Source organism: Eurypyga helias, unplaced genomic scaffold (assembly GCF_000690775.1).
Source record: "Eurypyga helias isolate BGI_N326 unplaced genomic scaffold, ASM69077v1 scaffold46053, whole genome shotgun sequence".
Lineage (NCBI taxonomy): Eukaryota > Metazoa > Chordata > Aves > Eurypygiformes > Eurypygidae > Eurypyga > Eurypyga helias.
The window spans coordinates 1-14,025 of NW_010241443.1; the positions used below are offsets into that span (position 1 = coordinate 1).

At 39.1% G+C, this 14,025-nt stretch overlaps 1 protein-coding gene across 1 annotated transcript; it reads left to right on the plus strand.

The window, feature by feature from the left end:
* Positions 1-713: 713 nt before the first annotated feature.
* Positions 714-8,985, plus strand: LOC104507457 (epidermal growth factor receptor substrate 15-like; the record flags this gene model as incomplete). Its single annotated transcript, XM_010148747.1, has 5 exons — positions 714-783; positions 1,953-2,029; positions 2,518-2,680; positions 4,984-5,162; positions 7,068-8,985. Coding segments are annotated over 5 exons (636 nt in total), but the record flags the coding sequence as incomplete, so codon positions are not given.
* Positions 8,986-14,025: the final 5,040 nt, after the last annotated feature.

Consider the following 14,025-nt stretch of genomic DNA (forward strand, 5'->3'; position numbering starts at 1 on the left):
GATCGCCTGCTCTTGTGCCAGCATGCCTGAGGCGGACCCACACAGCCAAGATGGGGAGGAATCGCTGCATTTAACGGTGGTGGTGGTGCCCTTCCATGTGGTGTGCACGTTATACAGGTCTGAAGGTCATACTACACACCACAGCCTACACCTCCAACCTTAGAAATCCGTTTTCTACAATCTTCAGTACTTAATCAGCACCTTTTCCAAGTCTTAATACTCTAATATAACCAAATCTTGGTCATATATTACAGTCTGATAATAAGAGAAGTACAGAAGGGGGAATAAAAAGGGTCAGAGCTGTGGTGTGGGATTAGCTGTTGATTCTTGCGAGATCTGTATTTCCTATCTGAAGTTATGCATTTATCCTAAATGCTATACCACACCTTTCTAGTTACATCTGCATGAGGATGGCTCTGATTGTAGAAATCTGAGACCAAAACGAGTGTTAGATGTTCCTCATTTTTTTGCTGGTGGTTACCAAGTATGTTGTGCACATCGTATCTTTTTTCTGTCCTTTGAAAGTATTAATCGCTGTTCTGAGAAGGAGTTTCTGTTACCCGGCTTGTGTATTGATGCCCATAAAAGCTATGTCCAAAGTACTTTAGCTTAAAACTTTTAAACTAAAATAAAATGTGATTGTATTCTTAGAATGAGGAATCTTTAAGCTGAAAAACAAATTTCCCTCCAATGGATTTTTTTTTTTATTTTAGACAGAGATATCGAAGAAGAATGACCCTTTTGCTCCTGGTGGAACAACCGTTACTACATCAAATGATCTCGGTAAAAGTAGAATATATACATCAGTCTTTTGGGGTTTATTTTTATTTGCTTTTGCTTATTTGGGTTTCCAGTCTTTTAACTGAATTTGTGATGGAGCGTTTTAGAGATTTCCTACGTTTTCTCAATTTTCCTGAAAAGTATGACATGAAGTGCAAGTTTGCAGGGGAGTGTGTGTGTATTTTTATAAAACTGTTGTTACCTTCAGTGCATAGCGCTGAGGACTGTTTCCTCAAAAATGTTCCTCTGCCTTACCTAAATCTGCTGAGATACCCTGATCTGAGGGTTTGGATTCTTTGAATGGTTTATACTGGTGCCAATTAGGGTTGGGTTTAGCGACTGCATGTCACCTTCAAAGTAACATACAAAGTAGCATTGTGCTACGTGAGATGTGGGATAAAATAACTACTTTATCACGAATTTTTACTGTTAAAGTTTGCTCCTTTCATTTTGCTATGACCCTTCTTCATCTGAGGCCTTAAGATGTTTTTAGGGAAGGCTCTAATCTGCTGTTTTCCCAAGTTGCCCTGACAAGTGCTAATCCAAAACACGAATCCAAGTGTGACTTTGTCTTGTAAACCTCTTCAGCTTAATTGTAAAAAAATTTCTGTAGGCTCAGAAGTGAGTATTGGTAAAGAGAGTGCAGTTCTTGCATTACAGTAGAATAGCAGGTTTTACATATTTTGAGGCACATAAGAATGAAAGAGTACTGTTGAATTAGGTTGAGGTGATAGGAGGTTTACATACTTGATTCCACACGTGGGCCTACAGTCAGACGTGAGCTCTTGTTCATGTGCTTCTGTATGTCTGTGTATTTGTGGGGGTGGGCACACAGAAACTAACCTCGGTGTATGCATACACGTATCTCTGCAGAACATCCATTAGTATGATTATTTGACAGTTTCAGTGGAATTTAACTTTTTTAATTGTAGGAAATCAGAATAGCAGTGGTTTTTTTGAATTATTCCCTGTTCAGGATAATTATTATTCTGAATTGGCAGTTGACACTTAGGCTACTTTAATATATTCAAGTGCCTGCCTCAAAATACTTCACTTGAATTAGTCTGTGCTGCAAAATATGTAACAGTTGCTTCATGTTGTGGGACTTTTTTCCACATCTTTCCTATTTAACGTCTAATTTAATTCTGTTTGCTTGATTTGTATGTATTTAGCGACGGACCCCTTTACCTCTCTGTTTGGAAATGAATCCTTTGGAAGTGGCTTTGCTGACTTCAGCATGCTGTCAAAGGTAATATGAAACTACTGCACTCGGAAAATGCATGAAACTCTAGCGACAAGACACAACTTACTCTACCACCAATTTCTTCAGTTTTGCCTCTACTGAAAATCTATAATGGTTGACTTCCTTGAAAAAGTGATCTTCATAGTAAAGGGTCCTGCAATTCCATTGTGAAAAATGCAATGCAATCTTTGTGGCTTCCTAAGTATTTCTGTATGTTTGAAGTGATATTTTAATTACTTGTTTTTAAATGTGCCGAGTGTAACAGCAGAAGTATTACTTTTGCATGTGTGACTGCACTCAACTTTATATGGCTGTATACGCTCACCATTCGTGGTTATTTTCGGTCTCCTGCAGTGTGTGGATGATGTTTAAAAAGTATTTTCTTTCTGACTTAGTCCAAACTTCCAGTTCTAAATAAATAATGCATTACTGAAAAGAGAAGTGTTAGTAGAATTGCACTGAAAATGTGTATGTTGCTGTTGTCTTTGTTGAAGGCCAACAACGAGGATCCCTTCAGCTCTTCCACATCAGGTTCTGTCAACAACGTGATCATAACTAAGAACTTATTTGAGGAACCACCAGCTAAAAATGAGGATGTTCCTCCTGCGTTGCCCCCTAAAACAGGAACACCCACAAGGCCCTGCCCACCACCACCTGGTAAGAGCTGATACTGGGACGTTGTCAACAATAAGCTGCTTCAGAATCAGCGGTGGGACAGTAATTAGGAGGGGACGTTCAAGTGTCTGAATTTAGAATGAATGAGCAAGACATGAAACAAGTCTGCTCCTGATCTGCTGGGGCTTTAAATTTTGCGTGGTGTTTGGGATCGTAGTTTAGTTTTTGAAGAGATAAAGGATTTGGAAAAGAAAAAAAACCAGCGTTATTGCAAGTATCTGCAAGACCATTACATGACTGCAAATTAAATAGTTACTCATGTGGGACGTTGTGAACCTTGCAGTAAATTTTCTTAGTGAGAATTCAGTGTGTTTTACCCATTGCAAAACCCCTGGTTTTAACACAAAATGAATTAAATAGGGTTAAATGACTGCCTCAGGTTTTCAGATTAACGTTTTCCAGGTGGTCTTGCCAGCGGTCTGCAGTAGTAAATAAACCTAGCCCCAAGCTTCCTATGCTGTTTTCTGCACAGCGATAGCTGAGTCCTCTGGTCTGCTCCGTGGCGCAAACCGCTCTGCTTTCCGGAAAAGACCATGGTTGTCAAAGATAACACCACCTTCTTGTGGTTGCAGCAAGCCCGTGTTACAACAGACTCTTCACTCCCGATGTTTTTTGCATAGATTGGAAAATGCATTACTAGTATTGCTTTTAAGTTTCTGTCCTTTGTTTCATTTTCCTTAAAAACTCTACTGCATCGTTTTTCTCACTATTACACTATATGGATGACTCCTAAGGTGTTTGGGAAAATGCTAGCATGAAACTTAAATGTACTCATATTTTTCCTCAACAGAGGGGGAACACAGTAAATGTAGGAGTGTTAATACTAAAGTTTAAACTCAGCTGTTTAATTTCTAACGCTCATGTGAGATCTGGTTCATGCTTATGCCTCGCAAGTAGTCAGTTTCCTTGTAAATAACGTGAAAACAGCTGACATGACAAATGATGATAGTTCAAATGTTTGATAGTGTTTCCTCTTCTGGTGGCACTTATTTACAGAAGAAGGATTTCTGACTTTGTTGTACGGGAGTGGCTGTGATCACTTTCAGAATGCAGGCTTCTAGTGGCAGAACATCTGCATCCTTATCAATAGATGATGAGAAAAAAAGTAGGCTGTTTTGATTTGCACATAGGAAGAATGATGCTGTGGTTATCTTGATAACCATTCCCCAACAAATTATTTTCCTAATGCAAATAAAAAATGGAGATACTGAAAATATACTCTGGTGGTCATTTGAAGCTGCTTCTCCTACATAATTCAAGACAGACGTGTTATTTGCCAGTAATAGAGCATCATCAGTGAGTGAGAGCTGTCAGGGCAAGGTTATCTGCAAAGGATCTAAGTAAATCATATTCCCAAGGGGGTATTTTCTAAATCACTGCCCAATTAGAATCTTTTTTGGTCTATGCAAGAATTTTTAGAGTAACTTGCAACAGTGATGTGCTAAGTAATAAGCACTTCGGTTTGATTCTGCAGTTTAAAATGGCAACAGAAGCAAGTCTTTAAGACCATTGTAAGTGTCCAACCGCTTGCAGAACCCACTAGTTGAATTCAGGAAAATACAAGGAACCCTCTTCTGTAAGCAGTAACATATGGAGGGAGAGGTGGGATGAAAGTCAGCTCAACTGTTCTTGAAAGTATTTGGGTTGATATCCTCAAAGGTGGTGAAAGCTGACTGGGGTTAAGCTGAAAGAAGAACAAGATAAGGGAGGCTTTTGCCTGACTCTTACATTGGCAGCTACTTAGGCAAGGATTAACAAAATAGATAAGCCTGTGATTGCTTGTTATCATACTCCTTCATTCTCTTAGTTCAAAAACTACAGGAATTCTAGGTATTAGCATAGTGAGAGGACATGGTGCTTTGAAGACTTACAAATGTATTTTCTGGTCTCTGACATTGTGTTAACTTGAGCCGAGCAAATAATAGAAGAGCCTTGCTGGACAGTTGATAAGCAGAAGAAAAACATACTGAAAGAATAGGGTCTCAAAACGGTTAGAAACTCTCTTCCCAAAGTAGTTAATTAGTACATAACTGTGTTCTTGGATAATGAGCATACATGTGTTCCTTCTTACCAGATTACCCCTTAAGAAACTATGCACCGTACCCACATTTTTGAAACTGCAACCCTTCCTCTGAAGTCCTTGCAATTCCACTGGTTTACCACAAGAGGTTGCATTCCAAGTAGCTTCTGAATTTGGTTTTTGTTTTTCTTTCTTTTTTTTAAACTATTTTTGGCATGTTATTACCTGCTATCTTAAATTCATTTTGAATTCATTTTAATCTAAGGGAAAAGACCTATCAATCAAATAGACTCTTCAGATTCCTTTAAACCGAGCGATCCATTTCAGCCCTTCCCCACCCCAGACATTCCCAAAGAACGAGAAGCAGATCTATTCTGTGATCCATTTGCTCCCACCAGCATCAGTAAAGAGGCTGACCCCAACAATTTTGCAAACTTCAGTACTGTGAGTAAACACTTTTTACATTTGTTTCAGTATAATGACAGCTCTGAATTGTTCACACTGAAGTCTTCAGTCTGATTTAAACTATTAAAACGTATCCCATGTACAGAAGGGATATTGCTTCCAGTTAAAACGGTATCCTCATTTCGTTTACAGCTGAGGCTGTCCTTAAAATTCTGCAAAAGGTTATAGTTAATGTTTAAATTGCATTGGTTTGGGGATTTTTTTCATGGAGGCCTCCTAGCTTTTAGGAAACAGTACTTTTTAAATATCTATATTCTTTATTATTATCTGTTTTATCAGAGCATGCAGCAGATTTAAATTATATTATCTACAACAAGCATACTGTTAACTGTCCAATTAAAACCAAAACCATCGGTGTGATTTTAATTTAGCTGTCACTGACCTGTTTGCTTATAATTTCAACGTACTGAAATATTGCTGAACAGCCTCATAACAGTATATGTTAATGAAATGTAATCTGGTGAGTTTTGGATGGCTAGTGAAGTCCAGACTTAGGTACAGTGAAGTAAAAAGTAGTAAGTGTCTCTTTGTAACCAGAATCCATTTCATAGAAGTCGTGGTGTTCAAGCAGTAGAAGCAAATCTAAAGGTTTGTGCATGCCTATATATATATTTTTTTTTTCTTTTGAGCTTTTGCGGATAGGCATTTTGAAAGGCATCCTCTCACTTTCAAGCTTGATACCTGATAAATGCAATTTGCATTTACAGTATCTTGATCATACTGCATTTTAATTTCAGGCCTAATAAACTATGTGCTTGATTGAAGTCACTGAGGATTGACAGGCTCTCAAAACTGACTTGCACTGGTTGATGTGTTGTGCAGCATGATAATTTCTGAAATGCTGTTACTAGTTAGAGGGGCTGAGAAGCCAGCTGGGAGGAGAGAATGGGAAGTGTGGAGGAGAAGGGAAAAATGTTCATTACCTTTAGGAAGCAAAAAGTATTCTTTTCCAGCTGCAAATACTGAAAATACTAAGTGAACTATGGAGAAAACTCAAGCTTTTTTACATTTACTTCCCAAAGAAGCAGCTCAAAGCACAAACCAAACTGGAGTGTCTCATGATTAACACTTTCACACTTAACATTCATGAAGTCATGGGCTACACCTACCTCTTCGCTTTTCTGCATGTTGGCTAGAAACGAACTTGAGCATAATCTTTTGTATTCTATTTAAGATGATACCCTGAACTGTCTCTGATTTATAATCATTGTACCACAGAAATTTATTTCACGTTCTGTTCGCATCAATCTACATGGAAAGAATCTTGGTTGTTCTCTGTTCTGTCGCGCTGACTTTTCTCTGTATGACTACTAGGCTTCTAACTGTATGATTACCTTATTATTTTGTTGCTTCTTGGCAGAAGTGTTTTTTCATGTAGACAACTAAAACCAGTCATTCCACAGCTAATTTTTGCAGTCATTGTCACCTGGAAAAAATCATCCTTAATGAAAGTAGAGTAAATTGGGACATCCCATAGTGCAGATAGGGCTGTATTTTCCAAAATGGTCTCCTGATTTATTTCCTTTTTTTTTCTTATATAGGCTGATTTTTATCCAAAATAGTTTGAATTTAAATTATAGCACTTTTTGCTCAGTAACTTTTTTGAAACTTAATTCTAATTGAGTTTTGAAACATGGCATATTTCCTAAAAATACATCAGTTGGGTGGCTTCGGTGTAGTCCTTAATAGTTAAACCTTTAATAGTTAAGCCTTAGACTAAGCTAATCTTAATAGTGTATTAAAATAAAAAAACAGGTAATACTTGAAGACTAGCATACACACAATATTTTGAAAGACTGTAATTGTCCCTTAAACCAAGGACTTGGACAGTATTATTTATCATTGTAGTATTAATCTGATTTATTTTGTCTTTTAAAAATGCAGTATTCTACTGAGGAAGACATGATTGAATGGGCTAAGAGGGAAAGTGAAAGAGAAGAGAAGGAAAGATTGGCAAGACTAAACCAGCAAGAGCAAGAAGACTTGGAACTGGCTATTGCACTCAGTAAATCTGAAATATCAGAGGCATGAAGTTTAGAATAAGATTTTTGTCTTATGTCAACTGTTTGTCCCTTTTCCTGAATACCTAACCTATTTAAATGTTAATCAGAAAATACATATATACAAGAAACTATGAAAGGTTTTAAGTTTTTGAAAGTTGGTGTGAATGTTTCTGCTAAATTCAACCCTTTTGGTTATGGTTTGAATAACTATCAAGTTTAGCATTCAATTTCTCTCATGTTTTCAGGTGAATAAAGTACTTTTCCCAGCTGTAAGCAAATGCAGAAAAAAAATGCAGATAGCGAGATTGTCGTTTGACTGTAATCTGCCAGCAGTTGGTAACTGAGCATAAAGTGAACATAGCAATTATTCTGCCATGGCTGACTGTCTCCCATCAAGCAGTTAGTCATTTGAAACCTTTTATCCTTCTAAAGCAATCTTAGTAATGCCAGAGTTGTGGAGTGCTTTATTTTATATGTAAGCAGGTAGATTGTTGTCTTCATTGGAGATTCTGCTTGTGGATTTGAAATAACAATCTTCATGGAGTCCAAGTCAGAAAGAGTTTGTCTTTCTGAAACTTTTAATGTTTTTTGCATGGTCATAGGTTTTAAGACGGACCTGTTGTTTTGTTTTATAAAGCAGTTAAGTTGGAAGATTCGTGTGCGTTTGCTGTTGGCCAAGATGACTGTCAAATTATGAGACCCCACAGCTATTCCAGCCACGTTTGCCTGTGAAATATGCAGCTGAACTGGCAAGTTAATAAGTTTGATTTGAAATAGGATTGAGAATAGAAAGAAAAAACCAGGTAGTCTGATGTTTATTTTTGTTTAACCACAGTTGTTTTCTGTATATGTAATTTATTGAATGCCAACTGATAGTTGCACCTTAAACGGAATGATTTCTTTATGGTCACTGAGTCAAAGTAGGATGGATAGAATGTTAATGAAAATAACTTATTGTTCATCTTGAAAGGACTCTGTTCTGGAGAGTAAGTTTCATTTAAATAATTCCAGAAAGAATAATCTTTACCCTGTCTAAGAAAATTGGATGGCAGCAGCATAAACTTCAAGAGATTGGGTTTTTTTCTTGCACTTTTAACCTGTGGGATTTCTATTGAGGAAATTGAAGTGTTTTCAACACACAGCACTGGGAAGGGAAAGGGGGAGAACTCAGCCAGGCTTCAGTATATTTAAGCTCTTCCCATTACCTGTCAATGCTGCTGTTGCACGAGTTTGAGGGCAGTTTTCAATTTTTCAGGAAAAATGTGTAACCTGACTGGGATGTTTTTTCTTTTGCACTGGGAATTGAGCATTTAAACACCTGCTCAAAAAAAAAAAACAAACCAACACCCACACCTTAAAATTTTGCAAGTATTAAATAGTTATAACTTGTCTATACATCTTTGTAATGAGTGTACACTAATCTTGCAAGTCATATGCTTAACTGGATTACATAGTTTCTTATCTTTTGTTAAAAATGTGTACTCAGTGGACCAACACAATATTATATGTATATATTATATATATATTCCTGCTTTCCTTTATGGAATTTAAAGTTTTGAGTCATTTGATGTTACATTTCATGTTACTGACTCTGACTATAGTACTTTTACTCAGACTACCAACAAACCACTGCTGTGAGCTAAATGGCATTACTTTATGAAGTTTTAACTTTTTTTAAAAAAAAAACAACAAACCTTGTTCAGGTGGGATTAGCCTCTATTTATAGACTTCCCTTTTGTTTAAAAATTCTAACAATAGCCTGTAATTATGAAGAAATAAAGTTTAAGTACATAAGTGTGAACTGCTGGCCTAATTTTTTAAAAGGGTGCTGTGAGCTGTAAATCAAGGTGTAAATGTAATGCGAACAATACAAAGTGTTCCGATTGTAGTCTGAGAGGAGCGGGTTAATTTTCAGAGAAGTTGCCTGAATCTTGGGGTTATCTGAAGTGCACGCTAATCCCAGCTGTCACTTGCTTCCGTAGGAGTTGTGGCAGCTTCAAAGAAAACTCAGGCTCCTCTTGTCCAAGGATTTTTGCCTGCACAAGGGTTACAGAGCCCAAATGTTTAGATACTTAAGATTCAGCTGTGAAGACAGGTAAACACCCTCTACGGGCTGCTGTCAACATACAGGGCTTAAGAGATCTTTAGTTTGACCTGGCGTATAGGACTCTTGTCGGCGTAACATCTCCTTTATGGCAAGGCATTGACTGCTTGGTCAGAGGTTACCTGTATCTTTGATCGTTTTGTTTGGTTTTAATATCCTCATCTAAGTGGACCCAAATCTCTTTGCCTATTTTAATGAGACGTGGGTTGGGTTATTAATGTAATATTTTCATTAATTTTGAAACCTTCTACAGGCTGTCCATCTTTTTTTTTCCTTTCAAGTCCCCTGTCAAGCTTCCATCTTGGGCACACTTTGCCTCTGTGCTGCTTTCAGCCCTCTCCCCACTCCAACTTCTGTACGGTCCATCTAACTCTTTATCATGAAACTGAAAACGATTTCTATTCGTCTTGAATAATCTGATATCCTCTGTTCACTGTTTTTCTCTAACTTCCTATGCTGTGCAGCTCGAACTGCCCTGTAGAAGTTTCTCCTGCATTTGCAGGTTGCCACTCAAAAGACTGAAGAGATGATCTCGCGTCTAGCAGATGAATTGGCCGCTTGACGGTCACATTTCCAGTGCAAGTGATCTGGAGCATCTTAAGTAGCAGCTGTATGGGAAGAACGTACTGGGGATCAGTGTTAAGTCTGTTCTGTCACTCTGAAGTATTGGCAAGGAATAAAATTGCAATAACGGCTCAATGAAGGAACTGACATACCAGGTTGACTTTAAGTGGAATTCTCTAGCACTCTGCTTCAGCACAGTGGACTTCAGGCCAGGAGACTTGATGTGACAGAGAATACCAACCCTTCTGCTTAACACCTTAAAGCTGCTGTGTTAGACCTCAGTATTGGACTTAGCAGTTTCTTTGGTTTACCTGGGCCTCCTTGCCATCCTTTGCCACCTGACATATCCGCTCTATGTCCCCTCTTCACAGAAATAGCATCCAGCTGTCAGAACTGTGTTGCCTAGTGTTTTTTTCCCACTAACTTCTTAGCAGTTTCATTTAGCTACTTAAATTCTAGTTGTTTCTGAATTTGAATGTTTAGCAAAGATAGAACATCAGTATTGGAATGTTTTAGCCCTGCCTTGGCCTGAATCTTCAAAGGGATTGCGTGCGTGGATGTGCAACCTCATGTTTTTGCAATATGATAGAATGATATTTCTAGATTACGATGGCTGTAGATAATACAGAGTGTACAGGCTTAATTTGTGAAAGGGTGAAATTGGAAAAGTGATGCATCTATTCAAAACATTGGTAACTAAAGCCATATGTCTCTCTTCATGGAATTCTATATCATGTCAATGAATACTATTGAAGTTAATTGCATCGTTAGAGTTAACATGAAGGTTGGCTTTCTGATGCATCAGTTTTTTATCATTAGCAGGAAGAGGATATCTTTGCCTTGTGCGGCGGTAAAACAGAAGACAATGTCACATTAAAAGCAGACAGTCAACTCTTCATACTGGAAGTAGTCAGCAATTTTCCCAAACTGACGATCTTTCTTGATGCAAGTTTGCAACTTCCCCTTTCGGTAGGTAGAGTGGAGCTGTAGTCACCTGTGTGAGTGTTCTTGAACTCTGCAGGATAACTTGTGTGCTGTCTTCCCTCTTGGCAGCGAGGTGTAGGTATTAAAACGTAAAGGCAGGAGAGGAGGTGGAAGCAAAATAAATCTCTGAAGCAGTGGCTAAGGGAACAACTTCCAGCTGGGGAGAGACAGGCTTTCCAATCTTGCAGCACTTAAGGCTTGGTGCAACATCCGGACAATCTTCCCATCTTTCTGCCCTAATGACATCGCTGCTATTCACAGTACTGACTCCCGTGCTACCCAAACAGCTAGAAAGCTTCGTTTGCAGGGAGCTCTGAGGCAGAGATGAAGAAAACCACTGTCTGCACTCATTGCAGAGCTCGGTGCCCATGTGGGGAGGGAAGACGGCACGATGTCCAGGAATTTCTTACATGGAAAAAAGCCAGGGAGGGCAAAAAAAGGTAAAAATATTTTCCTCCTGTGCTTATAGGCTGATGGCTGAGCAAGAGAATCCCTTGTTGTGGGTTTTTGTGGGAAGCTTCACAGTAAATTTTGGCCTGTGTCTGTTGTCCCAGAAAAGATGGGAAGGAACTTTTGTCAGGTGACAAGCCATTAAGTCTGGGTCAGTAATATCCTGAAACACAAGTAATTTTCATCCACACTCTGTTGAAAGAAATAGGAATAACAAGAAATACATAAGTAATACCAGCTGCATTGCCATTTCTTGCTCAGAATACTTAAGAATTCATGTTGTGCTAAAATTGAGAGATCTAGAGCTGCCAGGACCTTTGATTTTAATCTGAAAACAAAAGCATTATTTTTAAAAGCAGGTGATGGGGTAGCTAGCGGATAGAGGGAAAAAATGCTGCATTGTTTGGACAGGTATTCAAGAGGTCAGGATGTTGCTTCTAGTTATCTCTTGCTGATTTACTAAATGATTTTGGACAAACCACTTCTTCATGCTAATCTGTTTCCTGTTTTTGAAATGACAGTGAGTCTGATAGCGTATTACGTAACTGCTGTAATTTGGAAAGGCAATCTTGTGCAGAGTAAAAGGAGTCTTATCCCATTTTACTTGTATGTATCCTATAGGTAGGAGAAATGTTTTAAGGTGTTTTCTGTTGCTATGAACAGCCAGTTGCATTCCAGGGCTATATAAGTAGCTGGAAGTAGATTAAGTTTTTGGCAGCAGTGCTGCTTTGAACAAGATATTTTCTTGAGGATTTAGTTTGCTGATAATACAGGGTGAAATTCTTACCTTTGACTTCAGAGGTCTGTCCCAGCTGGCACTGGCCTGCAAGAGATCCTTGTACCACTGCCTGCAAACTGTCAGCTTTCTCCGGTTTGTGTCTGACAGTGCCCGAGTCAATACGATTCATCCTGATCCGCATACTCAGGCTGATTTTCCTGTGTGGACAGAGTCAATATTTATTCTGTTGAATTATGTAGCGTTGAACTTCTTACATTCACAGCCAAAAGGTCTTTAGGATTGTTTTCCACAGGATGCAGTCTCTTGAGATGTTATATGAACAGGCACCCATAGAGAAAAAAATAATTTTGAAAGGCTCAGTGGGTTTCTTAGGTAAAATTTTTCTTGTAGATTTTTTTAAAATACACATCTGAGTCTTTATTAATACCTTCATATTCTTCCATGCTAATCTGTAATACGGGCTGGGATCTTTGAGTTCTAAACAGTTCTGAGGAGTCTGGTGTATGAATCCTGTTTGTGGCGCACATCCAATAACAACTTTCACTGAACAAATAACTCGATTGAGGTTCAAACCAGTGACCCAGAATCCTGAAAACGGTGTGTCAGTGTACTAGCTGAATGTTAGTTGTAGATTTAAATTCTCTAATTTTCCTTGATATGCTGTCAATGTATCTTAAATACTTATTTTACTATCAGGTATTAAAAGCACAGCTGTTCACTCATGAACATACAGTAATATGCTCAGGAGAATAACTAATTCAAATGGCAGTTGAGCTCATTATGCAATTTTTTTCCTTCTGTTTTAGCTTTTTCAACTTTTGTCCCTACAACATAGTATTCCTAAAAGTTGTAAAAAACACTTTAGAGTATGTTCTGGGGTGGTTATTACTAAAAACGTTCTTTAGGCTAAGTGTGACTGGCTGTTGAAAATGGGTTGTATCTGAAGTGCAGGACTACAGGAAAAGTCTCTCCGATATGAAAGCTGTGAGCTGGAACGTACGAGCGTCACCATTCAAAAACCTAAAGGTATGTAACAGGTGTTTTATGCTGAAAAATGCAGGTTTGCATCTGAACCAAACCAGTGCTGTGAAGGTGCTTGTCACCACTCCTTACAACACATCCCTCGCTGATCTAAAATCCTTGATTTAGCAAAGGCCACAGTGCATTTTTTGCCTGTTGTCAGCCTGAAGGATCCCGCTCGGATTGATCGCGTGGGCTCGCTGAAGTTTGCCTCCACTTCCCTCAGAGCACCTGCACACCGGAGCGTGGGGCAGGGCTGCCGCTTGCCTTCCCTACCACACGTCACAGGCCACATTGTCTGTGTTCAGCTAACAAATTCTTTCCTTTTTTTAACCTTATACACCCACCGTTCTCGTTAACGTGCCCATTGTTTCTTTACGTCAACCAAGTCTTTCTGTTTGTCCTGCCACTCCCTCGGCTGTGTATACCTTTGCCTTCCTCCCCCCGTTCATTTCCTTCCACGAATTCCTCCATTTCGTTAATCTCCTGGGAACTGTTACCCCTGTAACCCCGGTGATTGGCCAAATCGAAACAATTGTGCGGTATTGCAAATTAGTATTATTATTATAACTTTGGTCAGTTTAGCATTTTTGACTCTAGTTTAAGTAATTTGTCCATAAACCGGTCACTTTGAAGAGTGAGCACTGCTGGCTGTTATTCCTTTTGTACAATGACCACCGTGTTTTGGGGTACAGGGCTCCGCCCTGGCAAACACTTTCTTGGGAGCAGGCATAGCTGAAACTACGCATTAGGTTTTTCCTCCCATTATTTCTCTCCAGAGAAATTAATTGCTCTAATTCCAGCAGACGACAGCGACGCGTGGTTCGGGGGTCCCAGTTCAACATCGGGCTGGAACCTCGCGTCCCGCCCTGGTGAAACGCCCCCCAACTACCGCCTTGTTACCGTAACCCAGGGCTCCCCGACCCCCTCGCCGTGCTGGAGGGCAGGAAGGCGCCGGCTCCCCCCGGGGCCGGCGGA